Genomic DNA, 21,711 nt, shown 5'->3' on the forward strand with positions numbered 1-21,711 from the left:
CTTTCTCTAGATCTACGAAACATAAACACAACTGCCTATTCCTCTCGTAGCATTTTTCAATTACCTGGCGCATACTGAAAATCTGATCCTGACAGCCTCTCTGTGGTCTGAAACCACACTGGTTTTCATCCAACTTCCTCTCAACGACTGATCGCACCCTCCCTTCCAAGATGCCAGTGAATACTTTGCCTGGTATACTAATCAATGAGATACCTCTATATTTGTTGCAATCCTTCCTATTCCCTTGCTTATAGATAGGTGCAATTATTGCTTTTGTCCAATCTGAAGGTACCTTACCAACACTCAACGCTAATTTTACTACTCTATGAAGCCATTTCATCCCTCCCTTCCCACTGTACTTCACCATTTCAGGTCTAATTTCAACTATTCCTGCTGCTTTATGACAATGGAGTTTATTTACTATCCTTTCCACTTCCTCAAGCATAATTTCACCAACATCCTTTTCCTCCTCCCCATGAGCTTGGCTGTTTGCAACACCACCATGATGATTTCCTTTTACATTGAGAAGATGTTCAAAATATTCCCTCCACCTCTTCAGGGATTCCCTGGGATCTATTATAAGTTCGCCTGAATTACTCAAAACACTGTTCTTTCCTTTTTCCCTCCCTTCCTAAGATTCTTCATTACTGTCCAGAAAGGTTTCCCTGCTGCTTGACCTAGCCTTTCCAGGTTATTACCAAAATCTTCCCATGACTTCTTTTTGGATTCAACAGCTATTTGTTTCGCTCTGTTTCTTTCATCTACGTACCAATCCCTGTCTGCCTTGGCCCTTGTTTGGAGCCATTTCTGATATGCCTTCTTTTTACGTTTACAGGCCGCTCTCACTTCATCATTCCACCAAGATGTTCGTCTTTTCCCATCTTTACACACAGTTGTTCCTAGGCATTCCCTTGCTGTTTCTATTACGGCATCCCTGTATGCCACCCATTCACTTTCTATATCCTGAACCTGCTTACTGTCTACTGTTTGAAACTTCTCACTAATCATATCCATGTACTTCTAATTTCCTCGTCCTGGAGACTTTCTACCCTTATTCGTTTGCAGACAGATTTCACTTTCTCTACCCTAGGCCTAGAGATACTTAGTTCACTACAGATCAGATAGTGGTCTGTATCATCGAAAAATCTGCGAAAAACTCGTACATTCCTAACAGATTTCCTGAATTCAAAGTCTGTTAAGATATAGTCTATTATGGATCTGGTACCCCTAGCCTCCCATGTGTAGCGGTGAATAGCCTTATGCTTGAAGAATGTATTTGTAACAGCTAAACCCATACTAGCACAGAAGTCCAGCAAACGCTTTCCATTCCCATTAGCTTCCATATCTTCCCCACATTTACCAATCACCCTTTCGTATCCTTCAGTTCTATTCCCAACTCTCGCATTAAAATCGCCCATTAGCAGTATTCTATCCTTGCTGTTGACCCTGACCACGATGTCACTCAATGCTTCATAAAACTTGTCAACATCCTCATCTGCACCCTCGCATGGTGAATACACGAAGACAATTCTAGTCCTGATTCCTCCAACTGCCAAATCTACCCACATCATTCGCTCATTTACGTGCCTAACAGAAACTATGTTGTGTGCAATGGTATTCCTGATAAAGAGCCCTACCCCAAACTCTGCCCTTCCCTTTCTAACACCCGTCAAGTACACTTTATAATCTCCTATCTCTTCCGCATTATCTCCCCTTACCCGAATATCACTTACTCCTAGCACATCCAGATGCATCCTCTTTGCTGACTCAGCCATTTGTACCTTCTTTCTTCCATAAGCCTAATTAATATTGATAGCTCCCCATCGAATTCCATTTCGTTTGCCAAGTTGTTTCCAAGGAGCCCCTCGCCTGTCAAAAGGGAGTGGGAGTCCATTAGTCCTATAGGTCCGAGGCTTGCTTAAAGTGTTCTGAGCTCGGTAAATTCATGAAGCAGGATGCTGCCCTACTTGCACATAGCCCAAGTGAGGATCTCTCCTCTAACGGGTTATGGACCACCGGTGAATTGTATAGTCCTAGCCGCCTGAGCACAAGGAGGGCCACGACTCAGAATATGTCCGAGATGCCCACTCCCATTCCATAGCAACTGGTATCCCGACTCTCAGGACCACTTATTAGGCCACTCAGCCGTTGCCCGTGGTTCACGAACTAGGACGTGACTACAGTAACCCACAAACAAGAACCAAATTTATATTTTTTTTTCTTGCATAGCAGTTAGTCTCATCAATTTGTTGTACCAATTCTTCCGTAAATTTTTTTTTTTTAAATTGAACGGGAGTAGATGATTTCTTGCCTGCATGAGGTGAGAAACCACTAATCAGTGTGTGGTTTCTTACAAAGCCAGGCAATAAACTCTCCAACCATTGTCTGTTTCACTACTATTTGTATTGCTTTCATTCTTGCTTTCAACTACTTCCATTTCATTAGAATTATCACCACTCTCAGAAACATCACTCACTGTCCATAACTGATAATTTGTCATTACCACTGTCAGTTTTATCTAAAAATAGAGCTATATCAGATGAAGTAGCTCTACCCTGTCTGCGCACCGTCATTTTCACAGTTGACCAACGTAAACAGCTAGTTTTTTATTTACCTCTAAAACTTACAAAACAAAGTTTTAATGCATCTAGAAAGCTGTGACATTGCTAAAAGTTCTATAGAATAACTACAGACAGCAACAGCACACACAATGGCTTCACATGCGTATATATTTACCGTTGGAAACAGCTGGCAGGTATATCCCGACATACATCCAGAACAGTAAACTAGGATGTCGGGAAATGCCTGACAGATGTCCGCTGAGGGTTAAAAAAATATTTCCAAAATTGAGTTCAGTTCAGTCTGTATAGGCTGTGTTAATTCTGACAAGCGTTTCTGGAGTGGCAACAGTGGCAACATCGTTCCTTTCTGTATCACTCAATAAGTCCAGAAGGAAAAGCAAAGAAAATTGAGACATTACTAAAGAAAATAAGTACAGTACAGTACTGTATTTTATTTTTCTTACAGGTAGGGTTGCTGAAATTTCATTTTTCCTGCCTAGTGGGATGGTACGTGCATGGTTCATTTCTAAGAAATTGTTTGACTTGCAGATCTAATTTTTCATTATGGAGATTTTACAGTGTAATAAAAATATCGGTGCAAGACCAAAAAGTAGATTAAAAATTCATGTTCCATTATGCGGAAGTTACGACTTGATTTGACACTTGTTTGTTCCTTTCCAATACTGACATTCTTCTGTTAAATGACCAACTTGATCACTTCCAACTCATACCTTTGTCTTCACTCATTCAGGAGTCTAGTGTAACCGTAGACATATTTAGAAGATGAAAGCTGGCTGAACTAAAGGTCAGCTAACATTCAGTAGAGGGAAATTTGATTGACCCACTTTTTTTCAATACATAATATGTTGTTTTATTAATTATCGGTTTCTATGGACACCGTCAGCTGAAACAGGTCGTATGAAAAAAAATATACAAGTATGTAATACATATAATAGACCCTTAGTAATAAGTGACATTAATAGATGAAGTAAAAATACAATGACCGGGCGAGTTGGCCGTGCGCGTAGAGGCGCGCGGCTGTGAGCTTGCATCCGGGAGATAGTATGTTCGAATCCCACTATCGGCAGACCTGAAGATGGTTTTCCGTGGTTTCCCATTTTCACACCAGGCAAATGCTGGGGCTGTACCTTAATTAAGGCCACGGCCGCTTCCTTCCAACTCCTAGGCCTTTCCTATCCCATCGTCGCCATAAGACCTATCTGTGTCAGTGCGACGTAAAGCCCCTAGCAAAAAAAATAAAAATACAATGCTTAAAAGAATATAAACAAGTTATGTGCTGTTGGTCAAAGTATAAAATGAAAGTGAAGATATTAACAAATGTTTAAAGACTTGATCACTCTGGAATGGTTAAAAAGTCTCAAGCGTAGCACTTCTGAACACTGGGTGAAAATAAAAACATGGACATCCAAAAACTGACGTACTATGCAGTTCTTCCACAGAGTATTGATAATAATGTAACATAAGTTTGATGGTGACTTGTAACATCAACTCATAAAACAAAGCCATCAAACTTAATTATGTTACTTATGTTACATTATTATCAATACTCTGTGGGAGGACTGCACTCTACTTCAGTTTTTGGATGTCCATGTTTTATTTTCATTCAGTGTTTAGCAGTGCTGTACTTGAGACTTTTTATGTACTACATAGGCCCTACTTGTATAGCTTTGTTCATACGATTCATACGACCTGTGTCCATAGACACCAAAACTGTTACTGAATAAAAAATGTTGTGATCATATTAACAACATATGTATTTAAAAAAAGGTGGATCAATCAAATTTCTCTCTATTGTATGTTATCTCCTTTCAGTACGGACCAGATATGAAATTTTTAATGTTGAAAGGTCTGCTATTCAAACCTGATACTTGGTTGCAAAGTTTACGACCAGTTTCTGTATCTCTTTTGAGAGAGCACGAAATAATTGTTGTATAGAAGATCTTTATCTAGCTAATTAGGCTGGATTTAAATTTCTGGTTGTAGTATCCTTTACTAAGGACATCATGTCATTATGTAAATATCAATACAAGTAGTGTTACAAGCCACCATAAAACACAAGTAGTGATAATGTTGTATTCAATGAATTGCTTTTAAAATTAATGCTCTCAGTTTAAAAAAAAATGAAAAACTGGGATGAAAGGAATATACTATAAAGCCAGTAAAATATATATATATCTCTCTTTTACAAATATGAAGCTAATGAGTCAGTTATTTTAATGATTACAATGTCAATTATGCAAGTTTGCTTGCAGGATTTGAAGACAAGACATTCCTGGATTACTTGAAGTCAAAGAAACTTACTCCTAATCTTGTCCACTATGTATTGTATGCAATTGCAATGGCAACTGAGAAGACACCGTGTTTGGAAGGCGTTGCTCGTACTCAGAGATTTCTGAACAGCTTAGGACGATATGGTAATACTCCCTTTCTGTGGCCAATGTATGGTAGTGGAGAGATTCCGCAGTGTTTTTGTAGGTAAGTAGATTTCCTATTGAACGTAGATATGCTGTATGGTGCAGACTGCACCCTATCTATGCACAGAAGCAATTGTCTATTCTTATTTTGTCGCTATAACTTGTCAAGTTTCAGTATTTTCATTTGTATTCACTCTTAGATTTTGAAATGTATGAATAATCTTGATTAGTCTTTCTCTCCTTGCTCTGTCAACTTCAGAGTTGAAAAGCCTCTTTAGATAAATACAGTAGTTAGAATGTTTGAATGTAGACATTTTTGCTTGTATGAGCTACTATTCCGTGTTCAGTCAATCAATTTCCTTTTAACCTATAGTGCTGAAAGTAAGATTTCTTTACAACTGAACAAGTTTGGGAAAGCTTTTCAACAAGGGTATAAGATTATTGTACTTAACAAAAAGTAAACATTTCCAGAGCAGGTGGTATGTCTGTGGCATGAAATAGAATAGAAACACACAGTACTAAAATTGAAAAGTTAAGTTTTGAATGATGAAAACTCATGATTGATTGGAACACACAGAAAATATATCACTTGGAGAGGAAGAGGAGTATGTATGACACAGCACGGTGACACTGACACATGCACTGAAGGGAAGGGAGTGAAACACGCAGTGCAGCATTGCCTTTACCAGACATCTCACCAGTTTATATTGGGTCGATGCATAAGTCCATGCGGTTCTTATATTTTATATTTTTTAATTTTATTGTCACTGTCATGCACTGTAACTCACATTCACTCAGTGATGTATTCACCTCCACTCTCTATGACCTTCTGCCAACGTTCAAGTAGTGAATGCCTCACCTGTAGAACTGTTTTGGTTTTGACTGGAAGAAATCTGTTAGCCATTAGTCAAGAGAAGCTTCGTCAGGAAACACTTGCCCCTGAATGTGGTTAGAAAGAGAGCGGAAAAGATGGAAATCTGAGGGGGCAAGGTCAGTGTAATACAGAATATGACGAAGATGTTCCCAGCCAAGTTCAGCAATCACACCTTTGGTCAGTTGTGCTGTATGCGGACGAGCGTTATCGTGGAGCAATAAGACTGGTTGTTGTCTTTGTCCTTTTGTTGTCAATAGCAACAGCAAGCCATCTTAGCTGGTCACTATACACAGCAGAGGTAATCGTTACGTTTTTCAGAAGAAGTCCACGGTGAAGAATGCTTTGTTCCACCAAACACACATGATTTTCTGTGGATGGGCACTATCCTTGGCACGGGGAGTTGCTTGTTTTGTTCGGCTGAGCCACTTTCCTCTTAATGTTGACGTATAGGCACCTTTTCTCGTCACTGGTGACAATGTTTGAAAGGAAAACTTCGTGCCTGCCACAAGCCAACCAGTGCCGGGCAAGCAATGACAAACGGATGTTTACTCATTTGATTTTTGTTACTGTTACTTAGCACATGTAGTACCCATATGCCCAATTTCTGTACCTTACCCATCGAATGCAAACAGCGTACAATACCTTACTGATCTCATTCAAAAACTTGCACCATTTCCCGTGTTGTTTGGCGAGGATTCTCATGAAGCAACTCATTCAAGCAATTTTCCTCAAAATCTGAACGTCTTTCAGAACGTGGATCATCAGACAAGTCAGACCCTCCTTCTCGAAAGTGGGAAGACCATTTTTGTGCTGTTCTTTCAGCAATTGCTTCATTCCTGTACACACCGGGCGAGTTGGCCGTGCGCGTAGAGGCGCGCGGCTGTGAGCTTGCATCCGGGAGATAGTAGGTTCGAATCCCACTATCGGCAGCCCTGAAGATGGTTTTCCGTGGTTTCCCATTTTCACGCCAGGCAAATGCTGGGGCTGTACCTTAATTAAGGCCACGGCCGCTTCCTTCCAACTCCTAGGCCTTTCCTATCCCATCGTCGCCATAAGACCTATCTGTGTCGGTGCGACGTAAAGCCCCTAGCAAAAAAAAAAAGCATTCCTGTACACTTCACAAATTGTTCTTGCAGCTCCTGCTGTACTGGATCCTCGGTTAAACTTCAAGAGTAAAATGTGTCGGAAATGCTCACTTTTCTCAACTTGACATTCCATATGAATTTGTCTAAAATATACACAAATAATACGTTCACAATCAAGAAAACCTGTGTTTAACAACACACAATCTCCAAACTCAGTTAAAACAACGGGATAACGATAAGCAATCCCTTCATGACGCATTGTGCCAATCCAAAAGAATACCCCACAAACGTATGCATTGACCCCAATGGTTCCTCCCCTGCCCCCCCCCCCCCTCCCCTTCTCTCTCTCTCTCTCGATTGGGGTTGATTACTGGACCTGGTGCACAGCATGTGCCTTTTCTAGTCTTATATTTGATTAATTTAGCGGTAAGTATTCCGTTTAGAGCTGCTGATGACCACTGTTGACACAGGACAGGATTGAGCTTTCGAGGGTCCCCTTCTGATTCCGACATTGGTGATGCAGTGCAACAAGCTGTTTGCAGCTTTTTATTGAAGTTAATGATATTTCTTGTGCATAACACCTGTTTATTTGTAGTGTGTGGGAATGTTCTCACTGTGCCCTTGTGGATTGCCGTCTTCTATACTTACAATGCCTCGTCAATTCAGCCGGAACCCTGTACACGCAATGGTGTTACAATTCTCCACTACTCACCTCAGAGCGCTGCAAAAATGTTCCTCTCTGTCTTCCTCTCAGCTGTAGGCAGCTTAAGCTCTTAATATCTTCAGATTTAAAGGTTTTCCATTCAGGTACTTTACATGTTAATAGTTCTGTTTCACAAGCGATTTTTCAAGGAGTATAGGAATCGCTAATTTACAAATCAGATTGCTTAACTGCTCATTATGACTGCTGTCGGAAGATGAGGTGCACATTAGTAAATAGGATTTTCTCAATACAGACAGAACAATGTTGCGAAAGTTTCACACACTCTGGTAGACACAAACTTTGAAACTTAGCACACTAATTCTTCAATTGATGTCGCAGCTTATCTGAAGTATCTCTGATGTAAATTAAATCTGTCAGTGGGAACTAATTTTATTCTTGTCATTCAGGCGATAGCACAGTTTATACTGAATTTTATTCTGCACTTGATGTACTATAAAACTTGTTGCTGCCAGGCTGAGTGGCTCAGACGGTTGAGGTGTTGCCCTTCTGACCCCAACTTGGCAGGTTCGATCCTTGCTCAGTCTGGTGGTATTTGAAGGGGCTCAAGCACGTCAACCTTGTGTTTGTAGATTTACTGGCACGTAAAAGAACTCCTACTGGACAAAATTCCGGCACCTCAGTGTCTCCGAAAACCAAAACTGTAGTTAGTGGGACGTAAAGCCAATAACATTATTATTATTATTATTATTATTATTATTATTTTATTGTGCTTTTACGGCCGCATTGGACCACTGTAGTCAATTTCTGTCTGGTCTTGTATGATTTATGTTTTTTTAATTTTCTGTTCTTCCAGTATTTCTTCATTCTATCTGATCTTGATTGTCGTTCTTCTTTTGAAAATACCTTTTTAGTTGTTTCTCTTTTATCACATTTTGGTAAGAATCTAATTTTACTATTCAATTTATTTACTTGTTTGATTCATTCTTTAAATCCTCCAGTGTAATGTCTCTTTCATGTCTTTATTTGTTTTATCCAGACAGGTTGTTGCTTTTGTTTCCAAAGCTTTTCCAAAATTCTGCGTATTAACCTTTCTTGAGGTGTTCTCAACAGATGACCAAAGAATGATATTCTCTTCTTTCTTATGAAATCCGTTATAGGTTCTATTTCCTGATATACTGCTGAATTTGGGATGATACGCCATTCTCCTTTTTGGTACTTCTTATTAATGCATGTTCTTACTATTCTTCTTTCTATTTTCAAAATGTTGTCTTGTTATTCTTTTGCTTTAGTTTAGATAATGTTTCACTTCATAAGTTATTTCAGGTTGGACTACAGCCCCGAAGGGCCATAGCCTACCAAGCGACCGCTGTTCAGCCTGAAGGCCTGTAGATTGAGATGTGTGGTCAGCATGAGTCCTCTCAGGCATTATTCTTAGCTTTCTAGACTGGTGCAGTAAACATAATAGAATATAAATAGTGTGAGAAAATATTTTGAATTGAACTTATGTGGAGGTTCATTAAGGCTGTTTAAGATATTCGTCACTGAGCTTGGCATAGTACTCTGCAAAACCTGTTTCCTCTGCACATTCTTGCCTTATGTGATCTGTTTCCATTTGTCCTTTACTTCTCTTTGTGTGGGATGATAATGAAAATAAGCCTGTTTTCGATATCTGTTCATGCTGAATATTACTACTCTACAATCCAACATATCATTACTTCTTGAAATATGTCTTAATTTACTGAAGAAATTCTCTGTTGAATCACTGTTAAATGTTCTTGTTAGTACAAAATGAAATCCAGACAACAGAAGGTACTTGATACTTTTAACGGTCAAAGTAGTAGTCAGTAGAATAGCTTCATATTGCACCCTTCCCTACCCCCTTTTGTTCTCAGGCAATTTATATGTACACAGTTGTAAACTGGGTTTCAATCTACAAAAATATAACTTAGCAGCTTAAAGGGTAGGACAGACAGGTGCCATCTAAGTAAACGCGAATGAGATGTCATTTTAAATACAGTGGGTTTATTTACTCGTGGTGATGAGAAATCAAATTCAGTAGTAACGCGAACGGGATGAATACCATACTTACTCGTGTATTAGACTCCCTCACGTATTACACCTCCACTCCCCCTAGCTTTTCGTGACAAAGAAAATGTAAAAAATAAATCTTGCATACAAGACCCCTTAGCGTAATTCGTCAGAGGACGATGATTCTGCTTCTAAACGGGTACAAGTCTTATTGCATCTCTGACAACATTGCACAAATTTGTGAATAGTTTCATTCGTGCGTCCTGTCGTATCCTAAGGATTGGACTGGCTGGGGACTTTGGGTTCGGATGTTTCGGGAGTTCGAAGTTAGGGCTCACGGTCCTCTCTTATGTGACAGATGTAGAGCAAGCATGAAATATAAATAATAAGGGTCTGGCTTTCAACAGCTGCAGTTATGGAAAGAATGCTTCCAGTCACTATGTATTACATTCAGAAATCAAACTTATGTTAGTTATCAGCTGGTGGTTTGGCACGCTTTGTACAGCACGGCTTTATTCGGAAGGAGTGGCTTCTGCTACACGTACACCCACTGGGAATATCAGAGACCATCTCCAGAAACCATTTGGGAACGGATTCACAATGTTTGGACTCTATAGTCGGGAACAAAACTTTTAAAAGTTTGAAAAAGACGGGACCTCGAATGCAAAGAGAGTGATTGCTCGAATGCAGTGCATGGCTGATGAGATGGCAGTGAAGATGTCACTTGGAATGACTACACGCTGGTAGCAGGGAAGTTAGCGCCATAAGACGATAATTCAAATGAAAGCGGTGATCAGGTTTACTGTGTGCTAGGCCTACTGCTCAACTGACAAGAGACAAATGACTGGCCATTAAGTTATTTTGTATCAATATTGCATAATATGAGAATGATACCCTTATCCCTTTTCTCTATGGGGTCGAGTATGAAGCGAGACAAATCTTAGTAGCAAGTTTTTGCGACCATATGCCCTTCCTGACGTCAGCCTCATCAGAGGAATTAATTCGATGAAAGGAATGGCGTGATACGAGTAACAAAAACTGACCATATTTTCTTTATATGTAGGCCTAAAAGAAGTGATCACCATTTGTCTTTTTACATTTAGAAATACTGCCTCCAACGAAAATAGCCAGTATAATTCAAATACATTCATAAGTTTGTTATTAAAGAATAGTGTAGAATGTTTACATGTATAATGTATAGCTCTTTATAGCCTAAAAGACATGTGTTCATGTCTAAAAATTTCAGGTTATTGCATATTGGATCCTCCTTTATTTTTGTGGCTGTAAAAGTGGGGGGGGTGGGGGGGGAAGGGGTCTAATTTGCGAGTAAATACGGTATACAAATATTGACATGTCCACTGGACATTTAACACAAGGTTACTTTTTCTGTAATAAAGTCCATTCCCTTTTATGTTTAGGGAGTTGTGGCTTGCTGATATAACAGGGAAGACTGAGTACAATTAATAAAGTTTACTGCAATGACCATGTGCATGATACACATTATTACACGATTATGAGTGAGTGAGCAGGACCTATTTTACAAAACCTATTTCAAAAGGAAAACCAATTTAAAATAACTTAAAATAGACATGCAAGAAAATCAATGATCCTACCTCTTACCATTTCAACAGGAGGAAACATAACACTTCATTTTATGAATCACAATAAAACAGAATAAATAAAATTATCTACTGTGTCTGGCCAAAATACACACACACAAACCACATCTCACTCTCTCACTGGAGGGCAATATACCAGGCTCATGGGTGTGACCTGTCATAAACTATCCCTGCCTCTTCTTGGAGCAGTTAACATCCCAGCCCTCTTCACATATGGCTGAAATGTTTTTGTCAATATCTTCTCATTCTAACTTATTGGCTTTTAATTCGTCCTCCACTGGATACTTAAATACATTCGCTTAAATGAGGCATTTCATTGCTCAATCTCTCCACATTGGAGTCCTGCGTTCCAAATCTGCAGTGTTCCTAGCAAACGTTTTCCTCAGCACTAAAACTTTACTCCATTCTCACATGACTATTCACAGGCGTTAAAGTAGATTTACACATCCCCAACTTAGACTCTTATCTTACGAATGATTTAAACATATTATCTTTTTCTCTCCCCTAATTAAATGGGGAACTTTGTACAGCCCTCGCCATCATCTTCTGTTTTTCCTGTTGTGCTTACTTGTAGACTTATTTTTATGACACAATGTGCACATGCTACTTAGTTATTCTTAAAAATCAAATGCCGATCCTAATTCCCAGATTGCAAGAAAATACAAATATATCCTAACAAATGACTTTCCCATGCATACGACAATATCAGTGTCGCCTCCCAGTCATAATCATATGATAGTAATGATAACACGGAGCCTCCGTGGCTCAGATGTCAGCGCGTCGGTCTCTCACCGCTGGATGCCGTGGTTCAAATCCCGGTCACTCCATGTGAGATTTGTGCTGGACAAAGCGGAGGCGGGACAGGTTTTTCTCCGGGTACTCCGGTTTTCCCTATCTTTCATTCCAGAAACAGTCTCCATTCTCATTTCATAGCATTTATCACTCATTAATAAATCACCTTGGGAGTGGCGACCCCATTGTAATAACAGCCTATATATGTTTCATTCATTCATTACATCCCTCACCCGGTCAATGACTGGAAAATAGGTTGTAGGTTTTCATTTTCAGTAACGATAACACGACCACATTAAATCTTTCCCATGAACTATGGGCATTCACAATAATAAAACCACACGTAACTTAATTAAATTATATACAAAATTCTACTTCAAAGAAAAATAATCATGTATATTACAAAAAATCTTCATACATATTTACATTGAAATAAACATATCTAACCACTCAGACCGCCTTTTAACATATAGGCCCTACTTTTCAAGCACATATAAATCTAGCCCTATCATTTAATATTTACAAAATTAAAAAATATAAAAATTGCATGACATGTCCATGTAATAACAAGCAAATTGAGTACTCAGCCTTCCTAGTCATCGTGTCGTCTCCATTCGAGCTCCTGGGAGTCCATCGTTGTGGGTTTACACTGCATCTCACTGGCGTCGAACTTCACTATAAAGTGATCAGTTGTCAATACGAACCATAATGAAACTCTTCAACTTATGACAAGAAAATCCGTAAAAACAATGTTTCAATATCATTTATACTAGTCAATGTCTCCATACTGGGGAAGAAAAGAAGAGGCCGGTCTAGGAAAAACTACTTTGAGATCAAGGAAAAATTACTTTGAGATCAAGGAAAAAATGGAATTCGATAGTTGTGACAACGAAGAGAGCGGCGCAAGGTAGACAAATGGTTGTATCAACAAGACTTTGCCTTTAGGAAATGAGTGAAGGTCTCTGCAGTGGTATTCATATGTTTTTATTTGAAAGTACTGTTCTTAGTCCTAAAATGTGTGATGCAAATGGTTTCGCACACTACATTTTGGCTGACCATTGCATTTGAAATGTTGGAGAGAGCAACGAGTCGCATCTTGGTATATCTCCCATCTTTGAGCACTGGAGCTGTACTGTATCAAAGAATGTTCATGCTTCACAACAGCTCCGAGCTGCTTGAACTCCACAAAGATTCTAGTTCTGACAAGGACAGGGAGAAATAAGAGCCAAAGCATTTTATTTAAGAAAATGACCCTGGTATACCTTTGTATAAGCGTGATGTGTTTTGCCTATTTTTGTACCCTTGCCCTCTACAGACTTGCGGAATTTCATACTTTTCAAAAGTTGATTGAATTAAATCAGCTGTGTCCTCTCCCGTTTTCTGATTGCAATCTGCAAACTCTGAAAACCTCTCATTGATCTTACAAGCCAAGCTCCTATTCTCATCCTTCTCGCAAGGAGTCTGGTATCTAAGAATAAATACAGAGTGCTCCATATGTGACAAGTTGAATGCTGCATCAACAATTGAGTAGTACCGTATTTTACCTCTTGTCATTCACTTGCAATTGCTCAACTCATATGTTCTGTGCAGCACTGAATGAAGCTATTTAAAATCATTCTGGATTTGAGCAAAAATATAGCTTACTTGTGGACATTTTTTTTTTACTGTGATGCCTTTATTGAAATTATCATTGAGAAGTGGATCATAATGACTAATTCCAAGATCCCAAGAAAAGCTACTGCTTCTGGAATCACCACTAAGATGAATATCCTCCCTTAAAGGCAAGTGTCTTCCACTTTTAAAACATAATCCTTTCCAAAATACTGATTAGTCTTCCTCCACTTGTCAGTTTCATTCTTTAAAATTTATAAAGCAAAGTATCAACTGCAGAATCCTTGATAAACATTTCTTCAGACCTCTCCACTTCAGATAACATACTTCATAGTTAACGTTATTTTCATGTGGAGGTAATTTATCAGAAAAGTATGCTTTGCCTGAAATGCCTGCAACAGACCTTGCAAGCATGGGCAGTTTGCTGAATATATGGTAGGAGAAGCAAACTAAATCTTTCACCTCAACACTCCAAACCAGCCAATCCCTTGGCACGCATTCGCTATTTTTCAAGGTGTAGTTCAAAACAGACGGAGGAAATAAAATACCCTTCATGTCACATGGAAACTGGAACACTATGGGAATGGTTTAGATCTGTGAAGAACTCTCTCCTCAATCAGTCCAGTAACTTCAAGAACATACTGCACTTAATGTTATAGCTGAATGCCTACTTGTAGAGCATGGATGATTCACTTGTATTAATTCTTAATTCGGAAAGTTAATTTGATTCTGACTGCACTTCAGCTTGATCAGTGGGAGTAGTTGGTAGACTAAAGGTCAGGGTCTAGAGTATTATTTGCTCTGGTATTTACTTCCCTCTTTAATGCAGACTTTGCTTATTTGGTCTGAAGATTAATCTTCCACTGATATTTCGTGATTACAATCGGGTACAGTATAACCCCTCCCCTGTTAACCATACCACTTTGCCATCATGGGGAAGCTTGTGTGTCCCAGTGAAGAAGGTAGTCAAGCCATAGGCGCAACCAAAGCAGATGGGTATCTGTCAAGAGACCTAACCAATAAATGGTTAATTGAAAGTAGGTTAGCAGCCTTTTGGAAGTTGCAAGGGCAGCATTAACTGATGTGGCCTTGTAATAATACCTAACATGGCTTAGCTATATCGGTACTGTTACATGGCTGAAAGTAACGGGGAACTACTACGGTTCGTTAACTCCCGAGGACATGCAGGTATTACAAGTAATAAATCTCATTGTAGACCGTATTGGACATCAGATTATGAACATTAAAATAAGAATAATAGTTAACACCACCTTTCCAATACTTATCTTTCCTTATATTTAGGATATAAACATTACAACGGGCGTTGTAAGATGGGACATGTTTCGCTTAACTGTTGTAAGCATCATCAGCCGAAATAAATCTTAGCCTAAAGTTAGGTCAGGGCTCCGAACCTAGTGTCCTTAAAATATATGGCGCCCTAAGAATAAACATTTACATTTAGAAAATCAAATAGGCTTAAAACCTCTGTTTCAACACGATTGTGTGTTCTTCTCTTAGCCATGTTGTAACATTGTGTTTTTTTCACACTAGTTTTAAGCCTATTTGATTTTCTAAATGTAAATGTTGGTTCTTAGGGTGCCATATATTTTAAGGACACTAGGTTTGGGGCCCTGACCTAACTTTAAGGCTAAGATTCATTTTGGCTGATGATGCTTACGACAGTTAAGCGAAACATGTCCCATCATACAACGCCTGTTGTAATGTTTATATCCTAAATATAAAAAAAGATAAGTATTGGAAATGTGGTGTTAACTATTATTCTTATTCTAATGTTCATATAATGACATTGAGGTATATGTATGATTGATGTACTGATGATGGCTTCCTTGTGGGTAAAATATTCCAGAGGTAAAACAGGTCCTCATTCAGATATCTGAGTGGAGACTGCACAAGAGGGGGTAGTCATCAGGAAGACGGTTACTGGCATCTTGCGAGTCGAGTTGGAATGGTAGAAGTTGAATCGTTGTAGTCGGTTAGAGAATTGGAAAAGGGAAATGGATAGACTAAAGTTAGGTGTAGTTTGTACAAGTGCAATATGTTGGCAGGAAGAGCAGGATGTTTGGTGAGATGACTAGAATTAACGCAGAATCAAACTGGGGAAGTGCAGGAGTTGGTCTAATAATGAATAAAAATAATGGGACAGTGGGTAAGCTACTATGAGCAGGTTAGTATCAAGATAAACACAAAGCCAGTGCTCACAACAGTAGTGCAGTTCTAGGTCTTCAAGTTTAGCCGATGATGAAGAAATTAAAAGAATAAATGATGTTTTAATGCAGTGTGTAAAAAGAGAGAACCTAATTGCGATGGAAGACTGGAATTCTGTGGTAACCCAAGGAAGAGAAGATAATGTAGTACGAGAATATGGACTGGGACAAAGGAATGAAAGAATTTAAATTCATATTTTAATTTACAATCATATTTAAGTTTTTCAAATACACTATACCATTAGGCCTTCTTGACCGCTTCAATCTTGGGGCCCATAACTGGTTACATCCATGCCTACCATCCCTTCTCATTGGGACTGGTCCAGACAACTTGAGCTTCTCTGAAACAGTCCTGTCTTGTAATTTCTCAGCACCAACTCTGTTGTCACTTCATTGCATACTCATTCTCATCTGTGGTAGAACTCTGTGGGCTGTTCAAATTGTGTATTTCTCTTTGTTCAATTCTCTATCTTCTGACAATGTATTACCTAGAAATATTTAAAGCTATGTCTAGGAGTTCATTCCTGATTCTTGTATCACCTTTTTCCATTCTGTTTCTCTTTGTCACTACCATTGTCTTGGGTTTGCTTATCGTCATTCCAAATTCTCAATCTCCTGATTCCAGAACTTAACTTGCAATTGAACTTCCATATTCCATCTGTATTCCATATAAAAATGCCTTCTATAAATAGCATTGTTTTCATTTGATAAATAATATAGTTGACAATACACTTCCTTATCACAATCCTGTCTTCACTTCGAACTACCTTGTTTGACATAACTGGGTTCTCGCTCATCTTTCACAATTTTGATACATAATTTTATTTGTATAATATTCACACATAATTTTATTTGTATAATATTCACATTTTGCTCTGCTTATACCCTCTACGTGAGTTGGTAAATTTGTATTGATGGTCCAATCTTACGAAGTTGAGAGTCCTGAAAAGAACCTATTCGGGTATTATTTCTCCTTAATCTTTGACCGAGAGGTCGTTTAAGACATTTCGGTCTCATCGTGATTGTTGCTCGCTTTGCACCACCCGGGGGACACGTGCAGAGTAATGAAGAGGTAAATTCTGTGGAGGTGAGCAACAGTGGAGTGTGATGAAAATGGACAAAAACTTGTTGACTGGATGGATACAGAAAACCTCAAACTCGTTTACGATGCTGAAGATAAGGCAACTTTTATCTCTGAACGATGGAATCATGGCTATACACCTGACCTCTGCTTCATTACAATCTCCAAACGTTCCGAGTGAGGTACATCGCAGAGTACTAGCCAGGTTCCCCCACAGCCAGCACTGGCCAGTAATTCTCCAGACAGGTCTGTTCATACCCATTATCCTCTCCTACCCGAGACCACGAGGGAACTTCAACAAAGCAAATTGGACAGAATTTTCAAAGCAGACCGACTCCAATATAAGATGGATAAAACCCACTTTCAACAACTACAGCAGATTTATTGGTATACTAAAAGGTGCAGCAAAACGATGCGTACCAAGAGGTTACCGCAAAGAGTACATCCCTGGCTGGAATGAAGACAGCGAAAAGCTTCTCAAGGAATATGAATACAATGGTGATTCTGCAACTGCCTCTGTCCTTCTGCAATCACTAAATGAAAACAGACGAAATAAATGGCAAGAAACCGTAGAATCCTTGGACCATACTCACTCCAGCAGAAAGGCCTGGTCCTTAATCTGGAAACTGGATACAGCAGAAAATATTATCAGGCAAAAATGTAACAAAAACTCAGATGATATGGCCAAACAAATGATCACTACCTCAAAGTCAGAAAAGAAAAAGATATCATAAAAGAAGTCGGACATCAATTGAATAAAAGGAAAAGGTCGGCTCCACAATCATCAGAGTTCTCTGCCCCATTTAAAATAGAAGACACTATAGAAGCTATGAAGTGCATGAAACCTGGAAAGGCAGCAGGAGTTGATGGCATTTACCCTGAATTTCTGTTACGCTGTGGTCCAGCTACTGTCAGATGGCTGAACACCTTCTTTTCCAACATTGTAGAAACAGGTCATCTGCCTCCACTATTGAAGAAAACCAAGATCACTGCTATACTAAAGCCAAACAAAGACCCTTCAAAAGTTGAAAACTACTGCCCTATTGCACTCCTTAGTGTCATATTCAAGCTGCTAGAGAGACTGATCAACAATAGAATCTCCTCAGCCATCAACAAGGCTGTCCCTATGGAACAAGCTGGATTTAGACCAGGATGTGAGGAACAGGTGCTAGCAGTAGCAACTCATATCCAAAAATGGCTTTGAGAAGAAGCTGATAAGCATGGATGTCTTCTTAGATCTAACTGCTGCTTATGATACCGTTTGGCATGACAAACTGCTGCTCAAATTCATTAGTATCATCCCTTGTCGGAAACTAACCACTCTAATAGGCAATATGCTGAGCAATAAGTATTTCCAAGTGTTTTCAGAAAACTCTAAAAGTCGGGTGCACAAAATAAATGATGGGCTCCCACAGCACTCTGTGTTGGCTCCACTCATTTTTAATTTGTACACATACGATCTTCCAAGTCCAAGAAATTTATTTACACTGATGATATTGTCTTGATATCCCAGGATCAAAGCTTCCCCGAAGCTGAAACAACATTAACAGCAGACCTGAAGATATTGGATGAATACTTGAAACATAATTCTCTTCGACCGAATCCTCAAAAGACAGTTGTATCAACTTTCCATCTACGGAACAAACATGCAAATTACAATCCTACAGTCAGTTTCAGAGATGAGATTCTCCAATACTGCAGTAACCCTAAATACCTAGGGGTGACCCTGGACAGATCACCGACATACAAAATGCATCTCAAGAATGTAGCAGCTAAAATTAAAACCTGGAACATATTACAGAAGTTAACAGGGACCAGCTGGGGTGCCAATGCATCAGTCCTTAGATCCACAGCTCTGGCTCTTTTGTACTCAGTTGCAGAATACTGCTGTTGTACATGGTTAAACAGTGCTCACACCAAAATAATTGACACACAGCTCAATCAAGCAATGCGCCTCATCACAGGATGTATTCAATCTACTAACACGCACTGGCTATCGGTTCTAAGTAACATTCCACCCCCACCCCTAAGAAGATCTGTCATTGCTGAACACATGGAAGAAAATTGAAAACAACCCACTGTTACCAATACATTCAGATTGTCCAGTACCATTACCGCAGCGATTAAAGTCCAGACAACCATCGTGTCGATCACATAGTGCTCGAATGTCCCCTCAGAGCGTTTAGAGGCTCAGTGAAGGATCTCCACAGCCTAACACAAGAAGCCGTTGAGTGGATTAACCATCTGCACATAGTATTGTGAATAATTTTATGAACTTGAGAGTGTGTGTATATGTGTGTATTTTTGTACATATTTTGTAAATAGCTGATATTCCTCCTTTCACCATACGATAAATAAGTAAATTTGTATAATTATATCCTTATTAATTTATTGTTCTGCCAGTGTCTTGCACTGCATGACAAGGAGACATATATATATATATATATATATATATATATATACACGTAATAATGAGAGAAAGATGTAGGTCACTTGTATTGATCCCCTAAAATATTGGAAAAGAAGCCTTCTCCAACCCCATCTGGGTCACAGCAACCCCAAGAAGACTGGCAAACCATCTGCCAGCTCTTCTCCAAAGAAGATAGAAACAGCAAACAAGAGTGAGAGGCTCCAATGCCCTCTTACTCGATCTCTTTCTGGGAAACCCAGTTCTCCCAGGAAGAAGTCCACCGTTCCAAATCAGCGAGTTCACCATCCACGAAGTGTTTAGTCTTTGTCTCTCTCCAGAGGAGACAATGGATACTGGCCCACTCATTATTGTGGATGGTGATGGTGACAAAATGACACCGCCAAAGCGGTGGAAATTGGCAGGGAGCTGGCCACAAGGACGAGCAGTTGTCCAAATTTTGTTTCCACTGCAATAGTTATAACGGTCACCTAGCTGAGTTACACCAACTTATATTTGTCTCTGTGGACTCCATAGTCTGTCCAAAGGAATCTGGTTTGACCTAAACAACACAACTATGAGAGGATATTGCCTTTATTCCAAAGAAAGAGTAGCTGTGGATGGTGGGGCAGCTGGAGGCATTTGTACTGTGTCAGTGAAGTGCCGCTTCCAACTCTGATGAATGCAGTGGCAGTTTGTGCTCCATTGCCAGTAATGACAATGGTGCGCAACGTGTACTTTACACTGACTACAATCTTCACGTTCATGACCTCCAAGGTTTGATCCCTCAATTACCTCCTTTCCGGGAGACTTGAACGCCCATAACTCACTGTGGGGTCCTTGGTCTTCCTGCACTAGGGCGAGGATTCGTGAGCAATTGATCTGCCAGTTTGATCTGTCTTGTGTTTAACACAGTGGAACCTACACACTTCAGAAGTGCATATGTCACATTCTCCCACCTGGATGTCGTCTTATGCAGCTGTGCACTAATTCCCCTGTTATGATGGTAGGTACATGATGACCTCTGTGATTAGTTTTGTTTTGCTAGGGGCTTTACGTCGCACCGACACAGATAGGTCTTATGGCGACGATGGGATAGGAAAGGCCTAGGAGTTGGAAGGAAGCAGCCGTGGCCTCAATTAAGGTACAGCCCCAGCATTTGCCTGGTGTGAAAATGGGAAACCACGGAAAACCATTTTCAGGGCTGCCGATAGTGGGATTCAAACCTACTATCTCCCGGATGCAAGCTAACAGCCGTGCGCCTCTACGCGCACGGCCAACTCGCCCGGTGATAGTTATTTTATTTATTCCAAATGGCATATGGAGGGTACAGAGAAACTATATTATATACACTTAAAGCATATAGAACAATCGGACAATGCATCAATGGAAATTCTAAGTTCCCATGGAGGGAATTAGATATTTTTCCACCAATAGAGCATGTCAAAAAACAGATCAGATGCAAGGCTTTTCAGGTGTTTGCTCAAGGATCAATGGATGGTAATATGACGTATAATTTAATGTCCAGAGAATTTAGCCTGGTTCTTCTCATGCTCTTGAATCGAAGGCAATCTGAAGTACTGAAGCGCTGGTTACTTCAACAGGCAAATTGGCCAGAGGTTTCAAAACACACATTGATGGCCGATGAGGTTCTTGAGTCTGTTGACAAACAAGTTTCTTCCACTACTGCTGGAATTCCGGCTGCTGCAGAGGAAACAATACCTTCCTGCTCTGGTATACCTTGCATTATCATCGGAATCTTACAATGGCCAACCATATTGTGTTAATGCGCCTCTGCGCTAAAGCCAGTTTCTTGATTCAAGAGGGTAAGAAACTTTGTGAGAAAAGTAGTCTTTTTCTATGAGTGCACATACTCAATCATCGCAAGTGTGGACAGAACTCCGCTGTATTGTCAGAGTTCAGAACAATCAACACTACACAGAATCTTCATTTATGGAGATAGTTCAGCTTCCTTCAGTCATTGCAGTTCACATTGCATCATGTTTTGCACATACAGTACGTCCAGCTCTGCGAGATATGACCCTGCATTTCTGCCTATTAAGTGCGAGGCAGAGGCACACCCATCTCTCCTTCGCCTGTACTGGTTTGTTTTCCTATAGGCTCTGTGCATATAGCAGTGTGCTGTTGCGGGTGGATACTACGAGAACTACTTAGAAGCATGTTCACCAACAATTGACATAAGGAGCTGGAGTATGTGCGATGTTACATGCATTTATTCACTCGTTTTATATTGGTGTCCTTAGATGATTATTTTTTAATACCATAATGTTCTGGCAGAACAGTCTTACTGTTGGGTGCATTAATAGAT

At 39.6% G+C, this 21,711-nt stretch overlaps 1 protein-coding gene across 1 annotated transcript in view; it reads left to right on the forward strand.

Moving 5' to 3' along the window:
• The window catches only part of Rep (Rab escort protein), a 215,469-nt gene that overhangs the window by 96,238 nt on the left and 97,520 nt on the right, over positions 1-21,711 (forward strand). Inside the window, exon 6 of the mRNA XM_067142664.2 lies at positions 4,835-5,057. Coding sequence (XP_066998765.2) covers positions 4,835-5,057 — 223 coding nt within the window. The remainder of the gene's footprint in view (positions 1-4,834; positions 5,058-21,711) is intronic.

This window comes from Anabrus simplex, chromosome 3 (assembly GCF_040414725.1).
Source record: "Anabrus simplex isolate iqAnaSimp1 chromosome 3, ASM4041472v1, whole genome shotgun sequence".
Lineage (NCBI taxonomy): Eukaryota > Metazoa > Arthropoda > Insecta > Orthoptera > Tettigoniidae > Anabrus > Anabrus simplex.